Genomic DNA, 26,332 nt, shown 5'->3' on the forward strand with positions numbered 1-26,332 from the left:
TTGACCATTACTGAATTACAACTGTTCCCCATTTTACTTCAAAAACTGGGAGCTGTTACAATACTTTCGGTGTGAACATAGGTACTTACATTTTTGTTAACTGAACGTCTAAGGGAACATGTGTGAAAGAATTCTTTCGTCCTTACTTGAAATCCTTGAAAATATGATGCTAATTATGTTTTGGTTCTAACCTGCATTAAGTCACAGCTTGGGTTAGCTTACTCCCAAAACTCATATTGTATTAGCTAAGTATACTAGATTTCAATAAGAGGGTCCTTCTGTTTTTCTCCAGGAACTACACTCTCTTCCCAATTCATCACTGGCCGTTTATCTGGAACTAGTCATTGTTGGACAATTGTTGGATTGTTGCATCAGAATACTCTGGTGTGACTAAGAAGATGATTTAGACATTTTGCAAGATCTTTTAACGAAATTATAATTTTTCTGCAAAATTTTTGTAGCTAACTATTGATAAAAACCTTTTATGAAATACATATTCCATGTAGATAGTTGAATATAAATTTCAAGATATTTATTTTATATAATGTGCACATGTAATTAAAATTCAAAATGAAAAATGTATACAGCGTACTCTGATAGTGTACATTTCCATAGTGAAATTAAGACCTATGTAACTAATTTACTGGTGTCATTAGTTTCATTGGTATTATCAATTTTATTGCACATTAACTAGTATTAATATTTAAATACAAATCTGTAGAACTTCTGTAATATCAGACATATGAATGCAGTCCCCTAAAAGTTATGAATGGATTACATACATACAGATAAGTAATCATAGTTGGTTATTCCCATGCTTGTGTATTTGTTTCTTATCCTTGTGTGAACAAAATCTGCTGTAGCAGATATATATATATATATATATATATATATATATATATATATATATATATGTGTGTGTGTGTGTGTTTGTGTGTATGTGTATATATATGTATATATGTGTGTGTATATATATGTATATATGTATATATGTGTGTGTATATATATATATAAATTAGTACATCTTCCAATTACTTTTTTTCTCAATTCGTGTGCTATTTAAAAAATAACCAAACAAGTTATATATAATTGTGGTTTTTTTAAAATTAAGGTTTGATCCATTATCTTGAATGAATCTAAACTTTTGACGACTAATTGAAATTGTTAAAATCATTTACTATAGTAAAAGCACTTTATTATTATAATATAATAAAATTACAGGGAAGATAATTAAAAGTAGTAACATACTTGTAGTTACTTTGTTACTTAAGTTATAAGCATATGTTTTTTTATTTATTTACTTAATTGTGCTGTTGCTGTTCAGTTCGTTCATGGACCACGGATTTAGTCGGCGCAGCGGTAAAACACTTGACTCTCATTCCTAGGAATCTGGTGCGAATCCCGGTCAGGCCCATTCTCATTTCTGTTTTCCAAGTTTTACCCTAAATCACTAGGCAAATGCTACACAAGATGTGAAGCCTAAATACAATTAGAATCAAAGTCCTTTGGCTGATTTGATGCTAAGCCCCACGTCCTCCAAGCCCTTTATCTCCTCGTAACTAAATCTTTTAAAATCTGCTTCCCATATTTGAGCGTCACTCTGCTGCTCCTGTTATTACACTATCCTCTTTTACTTACAAACTGTGCCACATTCAGAGACAGTTATAAGGAGATTTTAGTGTTTGTGAGCATGATGAATATTTGACACCGTCAGTTAATGAAGTGGCTCTAAACTAAAATTTTAATTGCTCTGCTGTGAACTAGTTACAATATTTCTTAGAATACTACATGCTTTTCACAAATGTGAGTTGCTTTGAAACATATGAATAACTCAGTGGTAATGCATGATAAAAATTTTGATATGCATCCTTTTCCACAACCATCTGCAGAATCTTGAGAATTTTAGTTGTTCTCAACACACATGTGCCTATCACTTATTTGTTAAATAGCCTGGGTCAGTTATAGAATGGGGAATTGTCTAGCATAAAACATTTAATGAATACTTAATTCTAAAATAATGTTCCTGACTTTTGTGCGTGTTTTTTTCTGTTTCAGGTACTGTGCATAGTTGTTTTCTAGCTCTACTGTTTTCTTGTCTTTGGTTGTGTCAGAGTAGCATGCTGTAGGGTGTGCAATGGTAGCAGTAATGTGTGGGACTAGAGTGATGTGGAAACTGCTGGTTACCGTGGCAGTGCTGTCGAGTGGGCCCCTCGTTCTGTGGGCCTCTGGCATGTAAGTACAGTACGGTGCAGGGCTCTGGCTACTCGCTTTGCTGCGCCTGTTCACTTTCACTTGGCGTTCATTTAGAACCAAGGGCAGTCTTACCATTTTCGCTCGTTGCTTGTTGTGTGACTTCACTTTTACTTAAATTTGTGCATTTATTGAGATAATGGTTGAGCTATAGTCTATTCAGTTACATTCAGTTTCTATACCTCACTGGTTGAGTATCTAACCAAGTACCTGCTTGCTGTCCACATAACACATCGGCCTATTTAATAAGGTGCATAGGATGATGAAGTTAAGATAGTGTGGCTACATAACAAGTAGGAATTACGTAACTGCTCAATTGATAATTGGCATCAAACTAAACCAATGTCTATTTATCACACTGTACAAGAATAACTTACCTAATTGTTTTTTTTTAGTGTAGTTCTGTACACATTTTAATTTAAATGTGTTATTGGCATCCACAGTAAAACTAAAATAAATATGGAAAAAGTCTGTACTTAAGTAAAAGAGAGTTGAAGCTGTACTAAACTAATTTTGGTTTTATGAAATCATCTAAGTAAAAAAAAAATAGTTACAATATAAGAAATTTAAAACTGTTAACAAAAATTATTTTGTCAAATGATGAGAATTTACTTTTTTTGTAATTTTGCTTTCTAGTTGTAGCGACTTGAAAATCACGGAATTTTATCATAAGTGAAAAATAAAGTCATGATATTTTATGATAGAATTTAAGTGGACACCCTTTGGTACATCTGTGGCATTCCCTGTCATCAGTATTAAACCATCAGTAAATACTTGTTTCTAGGGTACTTTTTTTGCAATCTCCCCATCTCAAGGTTTCACTATGTATTTGACTGGAGGCTTTGGACATTCGCTTACAATTTGAGTGCACCTGGGAAAAATTTTAATGCGTAACTTCTTAGTTCTCAGTGTACAGAATTTGGTGGGAATAATTTTGTGAATGCGACGGAAGTCAAGGAACGAAAATGTGTAACAACCACGGTGCTGCCGTCTGTGGTGGATGGTGTGAACCAAAGCTCACAAAGTCAAAACTTTATAATATTAACAGTTTAATGAATTTTAACACTATGGACAGTATTTTAATAAAATTCCATGTCCAAAACTAGGTTCAAAGCCGGAGTGTACAATATTTGAAGTTTTTTTTTCTTTTACCAGAGCCGTTTAATAATATTATGGTAAGCTCATTTCAACAGCCTGCCGGAAGATGCCATATCATACTTGTCTGAAAAAAAAAGTTTTCTTTAACATTATAATTATAAGAAAAAAAGGAGGGGGTAGTGGTAGACCTGGTACCTAGATCTGTCTCCTCCTGTACAGGAGTTGGAAAGGATTGTATGTGGTGGGGGGGGAGGGGGGGGGGGGGTGTTTGTAGGTATTAGCTGAAAACATTAAAAAAGTATTCTGTTATCATTTCTCTTGTTTTTATTTACTTAACACAATAAAAATAGAATATCGGTCAATGACAAGTAACATAAAAAATAAATATCTTACACTAAATTATTACATTTCATGAGTGCAATGCATTTAACATAATTCTAAGGCTTTGTATTCATTTCTGTTAATTTAAGTTCCTTAACTTTCAGATTCCCCCTAAAAAAAAAACTAGCTCATATGTCTGCCACACATAATCTTACATCTAAACTAACTGTTATTAGCTAAAAAAAAAAAATATCTATCTTCAAGTCCGTACAACTACTAAGACACAACACCACCCTTAGTAAATAATAATTATTCTACTACAACTTCTACAACTTACACAAAGCCCCTTTTGTACATTAGTACCTCAGGCCAAGGCCGATCTTAAATATTAATGTACCTGTACGCGAGGTACGCCATCTTACCTATCCCTCTCTTAGTAGTCATGTAGCAGCACGGCAGCAACACACAGCGCACGCGAGGCAACACCAGAGGCAAAAAGCCCCGGACCCTCCATGGGAGGCCAATTTATTATTTCAAAATCACATAGTCACGGGAACACCAGTTCAGTGGAAAATGCCACGGGGGAAATAAAACAGGCCGGATGTTTACACCAACGCCCCCGTGTGACCAAGCTATCTCTGCTATCTCTGCTACGCCCAGCCAAGCTTCACATACCTGGCACAAGATGGCGACACGAGCACGTACAGCCAGTTCTTCGTACATGCACAGAAAATAAACTCGGCAGTTACAAACCAGGCTGGCCAATGCCCCCAGACACCGTAGAACTTGGTGGCTCGCAAGCGTGCTCGAAAATAACACCGCCAACAAGAGCAAGGACCTCTTACACTCCAACAAAATTTCTACAACGTGACAATTTAGTTTAAAATTTTGATCTGCAAATTGAATATTTTGTTTGTCAACTTAGCTGCTCCGGCAGCGAATTCTAGCAGCTGGTGCAGAAAATACATGTGATTGGCATTCAGAAATATATTTAAAACACAAGTTGTTCATATTTGTCACACTCTGTATTATTTTAAAGAGTTATAAAAAATTTCTTGTACAAGTTTTGTATTTTAAGTGTACTATTTGCAACTTTAGAACACATGGATTTGCTTGCTAACAAGGTTATATGTTACACACCATGTAGACTAGGGCTGAAGCCTTTGAAAATAGTAAAAAGTGAAAAAAAAAATTATAGTAGGATGAAATCCATTGGAAAAGGAAGAGAATATAACAAAAATGAAAGGAAAAATAATTTACGGGCGATCTGAGGTCGGGAAGTGGAAGGGGGTGAGTTTTTAAGGGTAAAAAATGGTTTATCTCAATTTCCGCCAAAACTATTTGTCCTATGGAAAAAAAGTTGACATTGACCAGGGCTATGCCCTCCCTAAGCCCGATGTGCCTCACGCCGTCGCCACCCCTCTCCTCCCATGACCACCCTCTATTTCAAACCTCCCACCCCATGTGCAGGTGTGTGTGCATGTGAGCCTTGGTCCTGCAAGAGGCAGTAGCTTCAGTGCCAGGTTCCCGTAAAAACTTAATTAAAATAATAAGTAATTGTAATGTAAACCTTTTATTTTCATCTTTTTTTTAAATTCCTAAGTGTTTATGTTTTAAGTTTTAGTTAGTAAGGACGATGCAGCGCCCGCAACTACTTTTTTGAACTTTAACGAATAAATTAAAAATAAGTTAAGTTTGGTAATGATAAATCACTGTGGTCAGTTTTTGCTTAGTGTTTAAGAGGGTTTTTCATGTTAATATGTCACCAGGTATCTACCTGGTAACATAATGGGAACTTAACGCTTCCCGGCAGCCATGATGCCCTGGCCTCGTCAGTCAGCTTCCGTTCGCCGCCCGGGGTAGAAGGCCTGCGCGCGCCTCGTCGACTTCAATATTTTAGTTTCACTGATCTGTTAACATCCGTCACTCCATAATTATTTCTTAAACCTTTTTCTTTTCCTCGAGGTCTACCCCGGGAGGATGGCTCTTTAACGTAATTATTTAAATCCAGTTGGATATTTTATTTCTTAATACGTAACAAACTTTCGAGGCCAGGTCACGAGGTGACCTGGTCAGCCTTTAAGCCGAGGTAATATTCCTGTTGCCATGTTATTTCAGTGTATCAGTGAATAACTCTTTTCACGTAATTACTTATGTAACATTTTATTTCCTTGTGCCGCTCGACATCAATAAAGAGCTTTCCCTAGACTTCTGAGAGTTTCACTGAGCAGCCGCGTGAGTCCCAAGGCGTGTGGGACGCCTTAAGAGCCCACTAGTGCTACTGCACAAAGGGGGAGTCGAGCCTAGTCCCCACACGGGTCACGTCACGGCCCCGAGCCAGGAGTCTACGGCCGGGTCCACGTGCCCCTACACGTGGTGGCGCCCAAGATACGCAGTTTGTCTATCCGAAAACCCCCCTAAATGACAAAGTTAAATGGCAAAGTTGTAGGTAATAAAAATATATACAACTTTTTCACATAACCTCAAAATTTATGTGAAAAATTCAAATAACCAAGTTTTGGTTTTTTATTTTTAACTTTTAGGAACAAATTTTTTTTTTCACAAAATTTGGTGAAAACGTATCTTTTTATGTCCCAAACACACTGTAATTTTTTGATTTAAATTATTTATTTTTTTACCATATTTTGACTTAATATCGAAAAAGCACCCTTATTTTCAATAGGAAATTCTCCCGTCAAAATATCAGCTTTTTTAAAAAAAGTTGGTGGGCTTTTTGTTCGTTGAAATCTCTACTTTCTGATGGTGTAAAAAAAAATACATTACTATGGTAAATGTTCTCAGAAACTGCAAGAAGAAAAAAAAATGAAAAAAAAAAAAACTCAAATCAGAATTTTTTTTTAAAAATCATTAGGTACAATTTTGAGCTATTTATTACAATTTACACTTTAATTACTCGAGAAACTAATGATTCCATTTTACATTGATAAACAAAAAAATTACAAATCCATAAAACATGAAGATTGCAAAAAAACATGCGAAAATAGTTGTTCTAAATATTAAAGATAGGATTTCAAGGGGGATTTCATCTAAAAAATGTGACTGCTGCAATTTTTTTCAGTAAAAAAGTTGATCTATTAAATTCTAATTACATTTGTCATAGAAAATCTCATAATATATAATTATACATGTAAATCGTACTATTGAATTTAGATACTTTATACTGATTACGTTATTCATTGTAATATTTTTGAATACATTATTCTTGTTATTTATAAATACCTTATCTTTAATTCTAATCACTTATCCATTAGTTCTTGTCTCTTTGTTGGCATTTCTTCATCGTTAGATTCGACAAACCTTCCTGATTCTAGTAGATCTTCGAAATCTTCAAGACCATCACCATCTTTGTCTCCAATATTATTTCCAGTCTGCATCGGTTCTTCATCCACAATTTCATCTGAATCATTAACTTCCGTGTAGATTTTTTTCTTCCACATTGAAACATTTTTCAGAACCATGACAATTTGAGCATAAATGTGTGCATTTTAAACCATGTTTTCGGCAGCCACATTTTAAACTGTTACATCCAGTTTCACAGCTGCAGCAAATAGTTTTGAGAAATATTTCCGGAAGTAATTCCTTTTCTGTAAATTTGGGCATAATGCCACGTTGGTGTTGCTTCCAGCCCCAATCTGTTGCTGTCAGTTCGTTACCCAGCCAAGTTTGAAGCCCTGTAACAATGTTGTTCTGCTGCACATTCTATAGGTGTGAGATTTGCCAATATGAAAGATGATTTAATTTTTGCCAAATGATATTTTCGAAATCTTAATTTATTTAGTGTTATATTATCATTTTTACATTTATAAATAGATTTGATTAATTGTAATAAATTTTTTTCGATATCTTCTTTGTTTTCATCTTTTTTACAAAAAATATTGGCCAAGTTTGACACATTTTTACCATCTAATAATGAATTTACGATACTTTTCTTTCCTTTTCCGGCAAATCCAGATAATGTATCGCAACTAGACAAACAATGCAGAAATGCAACAATATTTTTGAAGGATTCATACTTGAAACTATTAGACGTGAAAAATAGATCTTTTACATTTCCAGAACCTGCCTTGAGAAAATAAATGTCATGATTATCATGTCAAAATCCTATCTTTAATATTTAGAACAACTATTTTCGCATGCTTTTTTTGCAATCTTCATGTTTTATGGATTTGTAATTTTTTTGTTTATCAATGTAAAATGGAATGTCATGATTATTTGAATTTAATTGATTCAAAAGGACCAAAAGATTAATATCTTGACCCACAACAATGATAGTTTTATTAGTATCTCTGGCGATTTCTATCGAGGTCTTAATTTTGTCAGCATCAGCATCATCATCATCTACTTGTTTACAGGAAAATCCTTGTGACTGTAATCTTTTCATTAACATTTTTATTATTTTGCCTTTACAGTTTTATCATGAGTATAACAAAATTTTTTGTGCAAAATAAACAAAATTATTATTTTTTAATCTTATACTAAATTATCATTCAATTTAAATTTTTTAGGTTATTTTATTTTAAACATACTATTTATGAAAGAAAATATTACTATTTTTATTTTAGAGCTGATTGATACAGATTAAAATACAGGTAGTATTTACCTTGCTATGTATATTTCAAAAGTTTCTTTTAAAGTAAATTTGTCACAATTCTCTTTTAAAGTAACTCAGACTACACGTGTATTTTTATGAATGATGTTCACTGCTCTGTATCTCGAATACTGGCTAACGGTTTTTACAGCTGCTACGAAATAACAGGTAGTAAGAGCCAGACCCTCCTAGCCTCTTCCCCACTTCTCTATGAAATACCTTTTGATGGGCTAAATTTTTCCGTAGGTCACTCAGGTATATAAGTTATCTTAAAATAGCAATAAATAGGCATCTACACATATAATTTAAAGAAGATTCTACTATTTTCTCAAAATATTGTAGATGTCTTATTAAATATTAACTTTATTAACTTATTTGGTTGTTAATTATAGTAGTATATTTCGATTTGCAATTTTTTTGTTTATCAATGTAACATGGAATCTTACGTTGTTCGAGTAATTAAAGTGTAAATTTTAATAAATAGCTCAAAATTGTACATAATAATTAAAAATTTTTTTTTTTCAGATTCAAGTTTTTTTTGTTTCTTTGCATTTTCTGAGAACATTTACCATAGTAATGTATATTTTTATTTACACCATCAGAAAGTAGTGATTTCAACGAACAAAAAGCCCACCAACTTTTTTAAAAAAGCTGATATTTTGATGGGAGAATTTTATTGAAAATTAGGGTGCTTTTACAATATTAATTCAAAATAAGGTGAAAAAATAAATATTTTAAATCAAAAAAATTACAGTGTGTTTGGGACATAAAAAGGTAAGTTTTCATCAAATTACATAAAACTAAAATTTTTTTTTGTAAATGATAAATATATAAAACAAAAAATTGGTTATTTGAATTTTTCACATAAATTTTGAGGTTATGTGAAAAAAGTTGTATATATTTTTATTACCTACAACTTTGCCATTTAATTTTTTTCCATAGGACATGTAGTTTTGGCGGAAATTGAGATAAACCGTTTTTTTTCCTTAAAAACTCACCCCCTTCCACTTCCCGACCTCAGATTGCCCGTAAATTATTTTTCTTTTCATTTTTGTTATATTCTCTTCCTTTTCCAATGGGTTTCATCCTACTATTATTTTTTTTTTGTTTCACAAATTATCGACCCTGGTCTAATGTGCGAGTACTGAGTGTGTTACAAACACTATAATTAATTTGCATGCTGTCGATGTGCCATGGGCTCACTGGTCCAAATTCATTTATAACTTCCACTGTTACTTTTAGGTAGATTTCAAAGAGATACTATAAATTGTAGCCATTACTATAGTGTAACCTTAAAAAATTTTTGATATAGTTTTTTGTTTCATTGTCTATATATCTGTGTGTGTGTGTGTGCGTGTGTGTGCGTGTGTGTATTTTTTTTGAGTGTTTTTTTTTTTTAATTTTGTGGACACGATAAGTGTCACAATTTTCAAAACTGATTCATAAAATCTAGTAGTAGAAAATCTAGGTTGCGTTCGTTAATGGGCAATATCTGATCAAAGGTTTAGAAATGGGACATTTTTTTGAAAAACAGAAAAATCGCTGTAACTTCCATAATATGGAAAATATCTCGTATGTTTGAACGTATTATAACTTGTAGGAGTAATACCAAAAACTTTTTTCTGAAAAGGTTTTTGATACAACCAACCATAACTGCAAGGGGTTAAAAAAAAAGGGTTGGAGGACAAAAATTATAACTTCTGTCGTAGGCACAAATTCGAATTTGTACAAATTATGTATTAATATTATAATTTTTATCTAAAACTTTTGTCTCAAACAATTTTTGATTACACTAATCATTGCTGCAAGTGATTGAAAGAATGAAGGGTAGAATTTAAAAAAAATTCATAACTCCCTTAGTAGGTACACTATCAAATCCGTTCAAATTGTTTGTTATTGTTATTATTTTTACCTAAAACCTTTTTTCTGAAACAATTTTTTGGTAATATAAACCGTTACTGCAAGGGGTTGAAAGTGAAAAGAAATAAAACTTCCTACCATATACTCTATCAAATTAATGTTTATTTTGGTTTAACTTTTTAAATATTGTTAAAAACGTTTGTCCATAGTAAATTGTATCACATATCATTACTATAAGGGGTGGAAATAACAAGGGTAATATTGTTTGGATGGAGGTCAAACATAATTGCATAACTACCTTCGTAGGTATAATATGAAATTGGTTAAGATATTCAATATTTTCGCTTCATGGAATAAGAGAAAATGTTTAATCAATATTTTTTTTTAATATTGGCGAACATATAGGATGTTATGTACATTAAATTCTTAAAATGTTCCAGAAGTTTATGCTTGCTGTTTTGATTTAGCAAAATCCTCGACAAAGTAAACCATCATAAACTACCTGAAAAACTATCAATTTTTTAATTAAGTTGCAAATATTTAAACTGGCTCACACATTATCTGAAAGATCAAGTTTCTTATGTTTTTATCAATAACTTCAGTTCTGAATTACATGTTTTTAGCTTGAAGGTACCTTATATCCTTTTTTATTCACTATCTTTAATGATGTAAAGAGTTAAACCACACTGTTGGTATTCTGTTTGCATGAAATTTTATTTTCTTACATGACTGTCACGTGCTTCAGAGTGACATATTTTCTATTGTAGAAGATATCATTTTAACTTGGTTAATCTTAACTATGAAAAAATTTTCTCTAGAAAATATTTATTTTTAATATAAACTGGCAAATCAAACTATTACAAAATCCCAATATGTTAAATATTAGGTATTTCTCTTGTTTTTAATTTTTTTTGTAACATATCAAATTACTTTTATCAGTTGCTAATATAATCCTTGTTCTTATTAAATATATTACATGTAATACCTCTAAAATAGAATCCATACTTAATCTTTATATAGCTTTGGTTATATCTAAACTAGACTATGGTTGTATTATTGAGAACAATATTAATATAACTGATAGTGACCAACATAAACAAAACTTTAGCAAATTCATCAACATTATAAGCAAAAAAAAGTGTAACTTCATTGATTTAGATTTACACTGTCTTCTTATTTCTCTGTTAGATATATGAATACTTTAATCAGACCTTGTTCTAAACTCATAAAAAGAAATTCAATATAATAACTTCTAAACTTCATTAACTAACTCAAAAAAACATGTATTAAGTACTGTAAAAATATTCACGGGCGCTAGTGCTAAAATTGGAGAATGTTTATACAGCAGGGTACAAATAATGCCAAATTTTAAATAAACTATTGCCTGAAACTATACCATTTTGAAATTCTATAATTCCCTCTCAATTACGTTTAACAGCTGGGAACATAGACAGTAACACTGAATACTAAGCACTAAATTGGTCCTATTCAAAACAAACTAACAATATTCTTTGCAATGATATTTAAGTTTACCAACAAAATCAATACCAGCATCATAATTTCTTTTGCACCTGTGTTTACTGTATCATAACATGTGTGTGTGTGCGTGTGTGTGCACGTGTGTGTGTGTGTGTCTATATATATATAGACACACACACGCGCGCGCACACATGCACACACACACACACATATATATATATATATATATATATTCATTATAGCACAATATTTACAACATATGAATTTTCTGGAGTTAATAAAGTCACTTAAGTGAAAGCTAGGTCAAATCGAAGAGCAAACAAAATAATGAGACTCCTATCTACTATGGTAGTATCCCTAAGGTGTATACTGAGACAGTAGCACATAAACGTTACTGTGTAAAATAGTGGCAAGACAAAAAATATGCAGCAAACAACCATTCAAATGTAATAAACATAAGTATCATATTTACTATGAGAACTGGAAATCAGGATGCTAATAGTAGACAAATACATGAACATTTTCATACATGAGTTACTCTTTACATACCTTTTGGTTTATAGATCATGGAGTATGATATTTACTAACACCTTTTGTAGAACATGTTCATCTATTTATCATACAAATGTGAACTAGACTTATAAGTCGTGGGCTTAGTGGAAAAAGTTGGTAAGTCCATATTACATAAATTGGACTTACCGACTTTTTCCACTAAGCCCACAAAGTGTTCTCTAGACTATGGTTCTGGAAACACAGTAGTTGGTGTGGTCGTAGTTTTCTTGACCAGATTTACGATTAGTTGTCGTACAATAATCACCAATTCTGTATCTATCTTATACAATACAACTGAAGTTCATGAAGTCAACAAAGCGTCATAAAATGCTTTGTTGACAGTTGCAGAATTCGTTAGAAAGAGGAAGCTCTGGGTCACACATATTCCAGTGTCCGGCGCCAAGTGAGCGAGACAGTTTTTGGAACATCGAGAAGTTGACATACTCGCTCTGAACGATAGCGCGAGTACCTCTACCGTAGTCAATGTCTCGCTTTCATTTCAATACTGTACGCTACAAGCGGCTCTCTGCCATAGACATCTCACATTAAACCAACAGCAAAGTGCTCCGACAAGCCCCAAGTTTTTGCCACCCTCTCTCCCTTCTTTTTTTTCTCTTACTCTCCTTCCATCTTGGCAGGCATCCGTCTTGCTCATCTCTTCTTCTCTTATCTCTTTCCCACTTCTCTGACCTTACACTGCCTCCCATCCTTCCTCTTCCTCCTAATTCCTCTCTTTGTGCCTCCCTATTTTTAAGTAGCCTAGTAAGCTGTTGTTAACATGAATAATTTTACACCTATAAGTGAAATATTTTAAACCTGGAAAGAGTTATTTTGTGATGTTGATATAAGTAATAATTAATGCAGTGGTCAAAATTTTTGTTTATTGGAATGGACTTCAATTTATTTTAAGGTGACAATTATATTTGATCAATCAATTTTTTTTGTCACATTGATTCGTGTTCATTATATTCAAGGATTGTATGTTTTTTTTTTTTGCAGAATATCATTGTGGGCTCTAAAAACGACGTTATGTATATTTTTGGTTTTATTTGTTATTATTCCTGTTGTATTTAAATACACATACCCGTTGCAGAGGAGTGTGATATTTCTTAACTTTGGTGAGTAAAGTATTTTATAATTTATTTGAAAGCTGAAATTAAATACTGTAGATATTAAATATAAACTCCATTTTTTTTTAAAATTGGGATAGGATTTATTTTTATTATTATTATTATTATTATTATTATTTAGATAAGGTTCTTTTTGATTGTCTGAATGCCTATTTATTACTTAATATTGTGATTTTTTTTTTTTTGTTTTCAGTAAATTATCCATGGAACACAGACTTGAAAAACCCAAGCAAGTTTGGTTTAAATGGTATCAGAAACTTTTACATCAAAACTGAAGACAACATTGAAATAGGTGTATGGTGAGCTGACTTTGTTTATTGTATGTTATTAACCATTACATTTATTATTTTAAGTGGCACACTTTATACAGTTAATTATCTAACAGTTACACTTGAGGTCATAGCTGGTCACACGAGGCTGTGTATAGTGGGCGCCACCACGTGAGTGGGCATGTGAACCCGGCTGAGACTCCCGGTCAGGGCGTTACGTGGCCTGTATGGGGCGAGATATTAGCCCTCTAATTAACTAAGCTTGTTAAACGAGACCTGGTCCGCTCTAGGCGTCGGGCACACCACACTGATTAACACACACAAGGACTACGAGGGTTAGCAACACGTGGTCGGAAACACTCATGGCTGTTACTCTTACGATTCCTTTACTACTTCCGCCGCTCACTACATGACATCCTTATCCTTACTAATATTATAAATGCGAAAGTAACTCTGTCTGTCTGTCTGTTTGTCTGTTTGTTTGTTACCTTTTCCCGGCTGAACGGCTGAACGGATCGTAATGAAATTTGGCAAGGAGATAGATTATATCCTGGAGATGGACATAGGCTATCTTTTGTCTAAAAAAATAAATTTTAAACGGGTTAAAAAAATACATCTTAATTTTATGTAATGTGTGTCATAGATATACAAACTGTTAGTGTCATTCCTCTATGTCTGCCGAGCAATAGCTTTCAAGCCATTACGTTACGTTTTGCTATTGTAAGGAACTAAGTAGAGAGTAAGAAAAAATATAGATCTTGACAGTTTGTAGTGTCGCCATATTTGTTTCAATTTTCAATACCGTTTTTGTATATTACAATTTAAATTGCAGAAAAAAATTGTGTTTCATAGACACATAAATAGTGAGTGTGTGTCATTCCTCTATGTCCATGAGGTCTCGCCGCGTCAATTTTCTCCTTGGAGCGAACCCGTCCGCTTAGTTAAATAAACAGCTTTTATCGTTGAATGATTTCATGATTTATTTCATGAAAATATGCTCTCATAAAAAAGTTAGTTTTATAGACATTCAATAGGTCTCTCTCTCTCTGTCTCTCTGAAGATCAATCTATGAATCGTTACAAATTTATTTCCTTTATTTTTTAGTTTGATTTGATACAATATGATTTCACTAAAAATCAATTTCTACCCCTTCCTATTTTCATTTCCACATTACGAAGTTTCACTTCTTCCGCACGGAGAGACTCCACCCACTATTTTTGCATGCAATTAAAAACTATTTTTTAATGATGCCAAAGAAGTATAACTTCTCATGCGCGTACCTAAGTACACGCACCCATTTTTTTTATTTAATTTCTTCTATATATATTTTTTATCCGTACCTAGGGCACTAATAATTCTTTTAAATTTCACGTGTATGTTTTCAATGTCATTCGAGTTGTACAATTTTTTTTGTCAAATTGGTCATTATTTATTCTTTATTTCATTTTGGAAACATACGTATTTGAGGTATTATGACAAATAAAAAAAATTAGTTTGACAAATATTCTTAGGTTTTTATTGTGTGGATAGTTTCAAATTTAATATTATGTAGGTACCCTACATAAATTCTTAAACTTATTAATTTCTTTGAAATTTATCCATAGGTTGGTAGGGCCTACTAATATTTTCTATTTGTCAATATTGTTATTTTTTTTTACAGTACCTACTTATTTGCAAGGTGTTTGGTTTAGTGTTTATAATTTATCTGCTGAGCGTCAAGAGTGTTAGAGCTGCTGAGACCGAAGACAAGAAATATTTATCAATTTTGTAATATATTGTTGAAAAATTTGAATTTTACTATTTCAGGAAAGTTGACTTTTTTTTATTAATTAGAATAGTTACGTGTAATTGCCATCTTCCTTTATTTCATATTAAACATTATGTTTGGTTGAGTGTGAGATAATTTTATTTATGTATGTTTTAATTTCATTTAATTTCTTATATATATATTCTTACCTACCTAATTCTATTAAATTTCAGGCGGATGTTAACATTGTCATTCCAGTTGTATACATTTTTTTGTCAAATTAGTTGTTATTTATACTTTTTGTTTCATTTTGTACTATGTTTTTTTTTACTTAATTCAAAGATTTGTGGTGTGTACAGTGAGTGATATCTCTAATAATTTCTATACTCCTTTGGATAAGCGGAATATTGCCACCACAGTTTAACATATAAACAAATTCTACAAATGTTTTAAACATTATGGCAAATAAAAAATAGTTTCACAAACATCCTTAGTTTTTTTTTGGTGTGTATAGTTTGAAGTTTAATATTATGTATGTACGTAAATTCTTAAACATAGAGTTATTTATTAATTTATTTAGATAATTATTCATAGGTAGGTAATAAGCTTTCTATTTGTCAATATTGTTCTTATGGTAGATAGGAGTACAGTAAATGCCTACATTCTTATATTCCTTTATATCTCTTTCGATTTGGAGTGTTTCCGAGCCATTCGGGGTCCTCAACATAACCCCTGCCCCCCTCCCAGGTGGTTAAAGCCCCAAATTTTCGAAAGCTTAAAAATTTTTAAAAATCTATCTCTTTCGATTTTAAGTGTTTTCGAGCCATTCAGGGTCCTCGAACCCCCGCCATCCTCTGGGAACAAACCCCCAAAATTTCGACAATTTCAGGAATTTCAAATATCTATTCTTTCGAGATGGAGTGTTCCAAACCATTCGAGGTCCTGAACATCCACTTTCCGCAAAATTGAAAGCCCCAAAATTTCGAAATATAAGAATATATATAAATTGGATGTTGGCATGTATGTCGTCGATAAACTCTTACACCGTTTGACCGATCGCCATGAAAGTTGGCACATCGAAGTGTTTTTATCATGGAGAAGATTTTTATACTAACCATTTTTTTTGTAACTCGCCGCTAGATGGCGCTGTAGCGCATCAACTTCTAAACCTTTCAACCGATCGCAATGGGTAAACAGATAACCATGGGTCACAGATACACATACAGTAATTATGTGTCATTTCTAAATGTCCACCACACTGGACATATCGCTATCTATTTTGCTGTAACTCGCGGACAATATATCACCTGGTGTTCAGCCCGGGCAAAGCCGGGTACTGCAGCTAGTGACTTATAAAACAGTTCCGGGCCTGAGGCATGGATCAAGTTACGTGCATGGCGGTCCGTGCACATGGCCACATGTCTCTGGTGTCTGCGCGCACGTCTGGTCTCGGCCGATGACGAAGATGAACTGGGCGAGCAGTGCTCTGCGTGCGGACAACAGGCAGCTTCCCGCCGGACCAAAACCGATACTTGATTCTGCGATCCCGTGTCAAGGGTTAATTTAAGAAATACACAAAACATCTTATTATTTATGCTATGCCTCATCCGGGCTTAAAACCTTAAAACATCAGTTACTTTTAATATAAACATTTAAATTAGGCCTAGCTTCGGCCGAGTTCAGGTCCGCTCGGGTCCGCCTGTCAACGTCTTTGTTAACTAAACCTAATAACCTAAATACTAATTACATACACCACTTACTAGGTCTACTTGAACACACAGCACTTGAGACTCATGAGAAAAGGTTTACAATAATTATTGCTATTGATTTATGGGGGACGTCACACTGCCCCTTAGAGCCCTCTTGCGGTAGTCTGTGGCGCTTGATTCAAACACACGCATGTCTACGTACGTCAACGATACAAATACCAGGAAGAAAGAGAAAGGGACAGTGAAGTTGGACCAGGCTTATGGGGTGAAGCCCTGGCTGACATCACACTATATCAGTGGTTGTTGCTAGCCATTTCATTTTTAACCATAATACAGATAAGTCCATGTAGCAAGAATTAATATTTCTATAATTTGTTCATATTCAATGAACCTGGCCCGCTTTATTTATCATGCCTATATTGTGTAAGCATTAGCACTAATGTGTGACACTACTGAGTGATTTAAATTAATTCATCCTATTATTTGTGCAGAATGAAAAAATTATTTATATACATTTGACCCTCATTTATAACTTGCTTCTGTATCTTCTCTTTAACACTGGGTTAGTTTTCAGTAGGCTGTCTTACAGATCATTTTCATGTGTATGTATTCACAGCTTCGATCATTTTCATAAATGGTCCCTAAAGTTTAAGTTTCATGTGCAGACAAAGCGACTACTTCTTCGATGCAGGCTGGAAGGATCGTGTGCGGCCTCATTTGATAGCCAGCACAGTTTCCAGGTTCCCAGCAATATGGCAGCTGCTGAGTCAGTTAATAGGACACAGGAAAGTGCGAAAACCGCTATTGCTGAGCACCTCCATCACATGTTTCTGTATATGTGCGCAGATATGTAGCATTCCAGTTGCTGTACTCGTCACTGCTGAAGCTAGGTCGTATGCTCACGTATACGTTGTCACTTAGATTTGTTTCACCAACTTTGAGATTTCTCTCAAATGTCGTGGGTATTCAACGTTCTTAAAACTGATCCCCCTAAATATATCTTAACCTAGATGTTAATGTATTCTTACTACTGGAGGAAAACATGGTTTGCTTAGATAACCCAGTTAATTTATACTATGTCTTTATTTACTAAACTCAAACATACAACTTATCTCTTAATTTGTAATAGTCCACTGTCCAACTTCAAAATGATCAAAATCTAATCAATCTCCTGAATGCACACATCTTTTGTCGGTTGTCTCTGCCACCACTGTCCATGATCACTTGTCCACAACTACTCACTCACACCGTGTCACTACTTCACCTTGACGATGTGGAACCGTCCTTAAAGTTGCAAGTTGCCAGAGAACTTGCTGCTTGCCAAACTAAGAACTCGCTGGTATGGCTACCAACAGAGCTCAACCCCCGGTCTTGCCTGGATCATAAACCCACTGGCGTTGCTCCGACTATTTGCTGGTATCACCACCAACAGAGCACAGCTTTAGACTGACCAGTATCACAGACCCTCTGCTATTGCTCCGACTATTCGCTGGTATCACTACCAACAGAGCGCAGCCTTAGACTGACCAGTATCACAGACCCTCTGCTATTGCTCCGACTACTTGCTGGTATCGCTACCAACAGAGCTCAGCATCAGACTTACCAGTATCATAAACCCACTGGCGTCGCTCCGACTATTCGCTGGTATCGCATATACATTCAGCCAAGTATAATGGTTTACAAAATTTGTAAAATTTGTAAATAATAATTTTTTAGTGATATTGATTAGAGTTGTGTTTTAGATCTATTACTCAGTTGCATCTATTAATATTCAATCTCAAACAGAAATTACAGAAAAAATCAAAGGAAAAAAGGTTTTTTGTTTAAACTAAAAAGATCTCGCATGATAGAAATGGGTCTGCAAAATATTGTTAACTTTTGTTTTTGACCCTCATTATTTAAAGGTTGTTAATTACATTGACTTGCTACTAGTCTTGCATTATGGTCTGCTAGGCTGTTTTATCATGTGGTTTTTTTACATGTATGCTGTTACTTCATCTTTGTAATCATGTGTAAGTGAATCTTCATTTTGGAACTAGCACCACACCTTTTTGTGACTCTGCATATGCCTGTAAGGATATTTATGCATTTAATGTTATGTGAACGAATGCTAGTGAAGAGGTGCAATAGCAAATACATAGCTGTAATAAGAGAGCCACCTTGTGCTGAAAACAGTGTTCAATTTAGTTACTGCGCCAATAAGCTTAATTTTGTTAATTATTTAAAAGTTTTTACAATCCAAACCTCACTGGCTATATATGATCTCATTTGAATATACATAAACAAATGCAGAATTTTGTTGGACACCAAGAACCATTTCAGATCCATGAATTTTGCTTTTGTAGGCTATGACTGTTTACCTTGAAGATTGCCTTGCTTAAATAAAAGAAGTCAAAAATAAATTTAGTTTATATTTTTCTTTTCACCAAACACTGAATATGACCATCATTTACGCAGAGCAACCTATGCACTGTAAGTGTTGCGTAGCAATTACAGTCACACTCACTCGTGAAAATAAGGAGAAATAAAATAATTCTTAAAACCCTTAAATTCAAAATATTGTGTTTTACTTATCCCAATATTACGTGTGTAACTATATTGGCCCGATTTCAAAGCTGTTAACATTTGTTACTTATAATGAATGCTTTTCTCATATACATATATTGGTGCAGTTATGGGTTTGAGATAGTATATATAGCAGTAATTAAATGAAATAAAACAAATTGTATTTCAAATTTTGTGTTCTGTATTTCAATACTGCAAAATAATTACGTGAACTATTTATGTATTCAAACATCAGCTAGGAATAAATTTAGTCAACTCACACATTGCAATAAAATTTTATATTACTTATATACTCTGTAAACTCTTTGAACAGTTATTACTTACATGCAGGATGACCCATTAAGAAGCTAAAATAAAATTTGCGTTCATCCTGATAATAGGTATCAGTCTCAAATGTACACATGGTTTACAGGGATAAGTATACTTAGGTAACTCAGGGATAGGGTAGACGAAGCTCTGGTGTTAAAGGACCTCTGGTGGTGGTCTTTGCTGGATCAGGATAGATGCCAACTAGCTATGTAGAAAAAAATCTACAACTACGACTCCGTAGAATGTATGACGACTGGAACGATGTCTCCTCTTGTCATGTTGGGCTGCAAATTGCTATAAAGGGTTGGTCTCACCCATGATGACATATGTAAAAACTGCTCTGCTTGGACTAGAGTCTTCAAACACACGATGTCGGACATCGACCGACGTGGATGTGCTATGGAAACGACTACGACTACCTAAGTTTGTGTGAAGAAAACAGACTTCCTCAACTTGTTCTGCTAGCAAAGCTACAAAACTCACTGGCACTGTGCAGTTCCATATCCCCAGTGTAGTATCCTTTGATCAGCGGAATCGGCCCTCACACTGGAGACTTCTTGAACGTGCAGAACCCAATGTCAAAACTTTCCATTCTCTCATTCTCACTTCATGCTATTTCCTTTTTTCCGCCGGACATCGAGCAACTATGCTAGGAGAAATGATGGAAGAACCTCGGCTTCCTGCTTGGTGAGCGGATAAAATACTGGAAGACTCTGTTATAATGTGCACTGATGCAAAACATAGCAGGAAACATAATTTCAAATCTTTAATAGGATATACTACAGCAAAGCTGAAATAAATCCCAAAATAAATACCATATGAACTGCTATGAATTAACCTTAGGTCACCCCACATGTACAAACTCAATACTTAAACACATGAAAAAGATAGTTTAACTGATTCACAGATAAAATACACATATGGTGCTGAAACAATTAAGTCAAACATGTGAAAATATCCTAATGTTTTCAGCACCAATGAAACAAACTCACCGCACAACTTCTCAAATCAAATCTGTTCTATACTTGTGCATAATATTTACTTACAGTACATTTAATTCAATTCCACGGTCACTTGGGACACACAGTACAAATGGCAGACAGACCATTGTCTGCTCGGTGTGGCCACCGATATACCAAAAAGTCTCCAATTGTGCCTATGCTGCAGCCTGTGGTCGAACTGTCGGAAATAATGTTAATAACAGCGTGGCCTGGACCACAGACGTGAAATTCTTCTCAACACTACATAATAGCGAGCCGCCACTTGTACTTCTACTCTCGCAGTTGCCTGAGTAATGACTAACATGGCGACCTATTACTACAGCTTCTTGTTCATTGGGACAAAGCTTTGCACTCTCAACAACCAATCACAGAACAGTTTACAATTTTGCCTAATGACATAACACTTTTCAGCCGTGAAAACGGACGATGAATATTTGTGACTTTGCTCACAAGACACATCACATGATCAATTTTCCCATGCAGAATTTAAATCTGTCTCTCTGTAATGATGATGTAACTGGAAAAACTATTGCATCAGCCTGCCCTCACACAGAGAACCCTAGCAAATAATACAACAGAAATACTTGAAAGCACAAAATTTAATGAATAAGCAAAATTAAGTAATAATAACTTTAAGTGAATTTTTTATAATAAAGTAAACAAATCATCAGAAATATTAATAATTTTAAATAAATGTAAATTACTTTTATACAACATATTGCAACTGCCTGTATATCTCTCTAAAGAATAAACATCTGTTATCTACCAAATGTTAAAAACCCTAACCAAGTTATTATTTCTGATTATAAAAAAATAATAAATCTTTAATTAAATCATTTATGTAGTGTTAAGGGCAGTAATATTTTGAGCTGTGAATTGTTTATTTTTTATTTGTTTTAAAAAAAATTCATTTTTATAACTGAAAAATATCTGTGTTGCCATTAATGAGTTGTGACAAATGGGCTAACTAAAGAAGTATCTGATTCTTATATTGTGTAGGTGCATAGCATTAAATTTTAAGGAAGGTTTTATATGAAGTGTGTAATGGTTTGGAAAGATAAGTCGGCTTGACTGCAGTTTTACGAGACTTGTGCGATGCATATAAAAATTTGGCATCTTTGGATGTTCGCTGTGCAAACACTTAAATTTTTTTTATAAAATAATTAAGTAGTATTTTCTTTGATATAATTGTAAGAACAAAGTATTATTTACGGCATGTCAGTGTTGGAGATGCAGACAGCATGACGTGATCTAGTACAAATCAACTGATTACTGCCCCACAATAATGTCATGGGTAAACAATATGTAGACACTATATCAACTTCCTGTTTTAAAAATATTTTGAAGTTATGTTGAAATAACTCACATTATGCTATAACAAAGCTCTTTTTTAAAAATAAAAAAACTCCTTGCTTGTTTTTGGTAGGCACATCTTACCTGCTTCTCTCCGCAACTCAAGCAGAGAAAAAAATAACAGCTTCTACGAAGATGCCTTGGCCAGTGACAAACCAGTGGTTTTGTACTTGCACGGGAATTCTGGCTCTCGTGCGAGCGGACATCGTGTCGAATTGTATCAGCTGCTGTCCAACCTTGGCTACCATGTCATTGCTATTGACTACAGAAGTAAGTTAGAAGAGTTGTTTATGAACTGCCAGTTAGTCTTGTCAAAGCAGGCCTCACCACATTTCTAACTTACATTGTATTGAAGGTATTGTACCTGATTGTTTAAAAAAAAAGCAAAAATACTACTTGTCTATAAAAAGGGAAATACACTAGAGGCAGCAAACTATAGGCCCATTAGCTTATTACCAATTGTCGCCAAAATTTACGAAAAAGTGCTCTATAATAGACTATCATCCTTCTTCACGGGCTGTAAATTCTGAACACTAATCAATACGGCTTCCAAAAACACAAATCGACAATAAATGCTATACATAATTTTACTAGTAAAGCTCTTGAAATCTTGGATAGTGGTAACACAGCACTAGGCATTTTTTTTGATTTGTCTAAAGCTTTTGATCTTGTTAATCATAAAATATTGCTTGAAAAACTTAATCATTATGGTATCCGAGGCAAAGCACTTGAGCTAATGAATTCATATTTGCACAACCGTAAACAGAGAGTGGAAATAAAATCATACAATAAAATAGTATTCTCAGACTGGAAAGTCATTAAACATGGAGTCCCTCAAGGTAGTAACCTAGGACCTCTATTGTTCTTAGTGTATATTAATGACCTGCCTTTAAACATCCCACAATCCAGCACAGTGCTATTTGCTGATGACACCTCAATACTAGTGAAAGGTAAAAATGTAGACAACATCGTATCTAAAGCAAATTTAATCCTTGGCCATCTAAAACGCTGGTTGGAAGCAAATAAACTTGTACTAAATACCACTAAAACAAATTGTATAAATTTTAGGAAGAGACATAATCCAGTAGAAGAAAAGTTTGAATTAAATTTTAACAGTAATATCATAACTAGAACATCAAATGTTAAATTCCTTGGTGTGAACTTAGATGAACAGCTAAAATGTTGTTACGATTTACCGCGGGTTCGTAAAGGATAGCCCAATTAAAGATTTTTATCACACACACAGTTTTATTTATTGCCACTACTTATGTCACTTACAAATAATCTAAAATGGCAAATAATCAATTGCACTTAAAAATATTTATTCCCCAGTCACTCGTTTCCACACACCACACACCTCGCTGGGCCGCACCTCTGGCGCAACTCTCGCCGCAGCACCCCTCGTGGGTCTCCGCCGCGGGACTTCGTCGCCACACTCCGCCGCCGCCAACACTTGCCTTCGCCGAGGGTCCGCTCAACACCTCGCTCGGAACTTCGCCGCGCCTGCGACACTATCGCCCGGAAACTTCGCCGTGGGAAAACTCCCGACTCCACTGAACTCACTCACTCACTGTCCTGGAACCTTCGTCCAAGGACTTCGCCACATCCACACCCGCGGCACTATCGCCCCGGAAGCTCCGCTGCGGGAAGGCTCCCGCCTGAACTCTCTCTCTGAACTCTGACTGACTCACTCGAGGCCGCCGTCCTCGTTTTATCTATCAGCCGCAATTTCCAGAACTCGCGAGCGCGGCCGGGGCCAGTCGCGTCATTCCGCGCCAACCCGATGGCAGAAATCTCTCGAAACACATGTCGGCGTCTCGCGAAACTCAACAGCTGTCAGGTTTCAGTTACGTGTCAAAGGTAAGGTGCCGCGCGGGGAGTGGTGGGAAGGAGGAGGTAAAGCGACAATCCTTGTAATCTTCCAGGCGCGCGCAGCACATATCATGTTGCGGCAGTCGCCAGCCAGCTCTGAACCTACACGTGTCCCGGCCTTGCTCAAGTTCGTAACAATATAAAGACCATATTAATTCTGTCGCTAGCAGGCTAAGTGTATCCAGAAATCTTTGATCAAATAACAGATAATAAAACTAAACTCTGGTAAATCTTATTTAAATCCATCATAAAATGAGGAGAAAAATATTGAGTTTTGTAAACTAACTCTTCGCTCTGAGCCTTAGACTTGAGTTGAAACCATTTATTATGTACCCATGTTTTTTTTTTCTTCTCTCTTTCTTACTTTTGAAATGTAAAAGTACTCTGTAATATTTAGTTTTTGTGGTTGTACAGTATGTTTGTATATATGTATATATTTGACTTGTTCTATATCCCGGAGTCCTTACCTCCATATGGGATCTACAGATCAAAAACTGAATAAATAAAATAAATAGTCTTCGTCATAAATTGCCAATCATAATTAGTCAATAACATCAATCATAATCACTATTACGTATTACTTTACTAGCAATTATACTCATTTTATATTTCTGTTTTGATTCAAGTTTTTCATGCTCACTGTGGTGTAGAACCTAAATCCTAAGAAAAAGAATTAATTCAGCTCAAATTGTTTTACACTCACTCAGAAAACTTTTCTTTGATATAAAAATTTAGGCTTATTTAGCTATTCGAAAAATCAGATGTTAATTTTAGGTTTTGACTATAATGCACAGAATGGCTTACAAATTACTTGACTGCCGATGCAGCGCTTGTAAATTTAGTCACGCCAAGAGTTGAAAGTTCGGACTGAACCAAACCATAAATATTTGCCTCGTCACGTGAATGTTACTGAGATCACAATCACAAATCAACAATAAATATAAAGAGTGATCGGGAAGCAGTAAACCTCCCTGATGGACATAATGTTCCATGAAATATGCTGGTGCACAGACATTAGTATGGGGAAGAAATTGAACAAATCATTGCCATTATAGAATCCTATCCAAATATTTTCCATTTTGCAGAAGCAGAGACTAAATATTTAAGAATTAAAAACCTTCATATTACCAACAACTTATTCTGCAGTGGCTTACAAGGGGAAGCTACGACGTTCAGATCACTGATTTTATTTAAACTTTGTACGCTTTTAGTAGTCCATTAGGGCAACATAATGTGCAAGTAGTTAGGCATACTACTTGAGCTTTTTCGAGAAAATCACAAGAGAAGTTTTACGCTTTGAATATGTACCGGTGCATTGTGACCATGAGCGCAAGATGGTGGAGGTCGAATGGTTAGCGTTCAAGCTCTGTAATCGCTGGTATCTGTATTGAGTCCTACTTGTGTTTTTTTTTTTAAATTCATAATTTTTTTAACACTGGTCATATTCTTCCATATATATTACTATTCAAACGTAATATAAAGAACAATTTGTGTAGTTGCATGAACTTTTATTGAATTTCCAATTTTTGTTGTCTGTTCACTAATGTTTATTATTACAACATATATATATATATATATATATATATATATATATATATATATATATATATATATATATATATATATGATTATCGACAAGTGAATGACTAACAAACACACATAGTTTTGCTGAAAATGTATGCCAAATATAATATAAAATATAATATTTCGACATGTAAAACTTCTCTTGTGATTTTATTGAAAACACCCAAGTAGTATGCCTTACTACTTGCACATTATGTTGTCCTAATGGACTACTAAAAAGTGTTCAAAGTCTGAATAAAATCCATTATCCGAACATCATAGCTTCCCTTGTTAGTGACACGTGTTTATATAAACCATCATATTGAGAGCTTTATTGTGTTCAAATGTTCTGATCAGGTTATGGAGATTCGACGAATGTTGCTCCTTCCGAAATTGGTGTGGTGAATGATGCCATGACTGCATACAAATGGACAATCCAGAGATCAAAGGGTGCCCCTTTTTTCGTGTGGGGACATTCTTTAGGCACAGGGTATGTTTCATTTGAATTTATCAATTGAATTATAAATGTGTTATGTCTAAATGAATATGCCAAGCAAAAGTAAGTTTTAACTTAATATTTTAGCTTTAAAAAAGAAAATTTTTAGATTTATTGATTGATTGATTGATACTTCTCATAAACTTCAA

At 34.3% G+C, this 26,332-nt stretch overlaps 1 protein-coding gene across 5 annotated transcripts in view; it reads left to right on the plus strand.

Annotated features, from left to right (window-relative positions):
* LOC134527358 (lysophosphatidylserine lipase ABHD12) overlaps positions 1-26,332 on the plus strand; it is a 77,630-nt gene that overhangs the window by 19,824 nt on the left and 31,474 nt on the right. For 4 of the 5 annotated variants that reach the window (XM_063359974.1, XM_063359975.1, XM_063359977.1 and 1 more), the window contains exons 3-6: positions 13,169-13,287; positions 13,493-13,598; positions 22,326-22,522; positions 26,045-26,177. In XM_063359974.1, coding sequence (XP_063216044.1) covers positions 13,169-13,287; positions 13,493-13,598; positions 22,326-22,522; positions 26,045-26,177 — 555 coding nt within the window. Of the gene's footprint in view, positions 1-2,055; positions 2,233-13,168; positions 13,288-13,492; positions 13,599-22,325; positions 22,523-26,044; positions 26,178-26,332 lie in introns of all 5 variants that reach the window. The other variant, XM_063359973.1, reaches the window with a different exon arrangement.

The sequence above is a fragment of the Bacillus rossius genome, chromosome 1 (genome assembly GCF_032445375.1).
Source record: "Bacillus rossius redtenbacheri isolate Brsri chromosome 1, Brsri_v3, whole genome shotgun sequence".
Taxonomy (NCBI): domain Eukaryota; kingdom Metazoa; phylum Arthropoda; class Insecta; order Phasmatodea; family Bacillidae; genus Bacillus; species Bacillus rossius.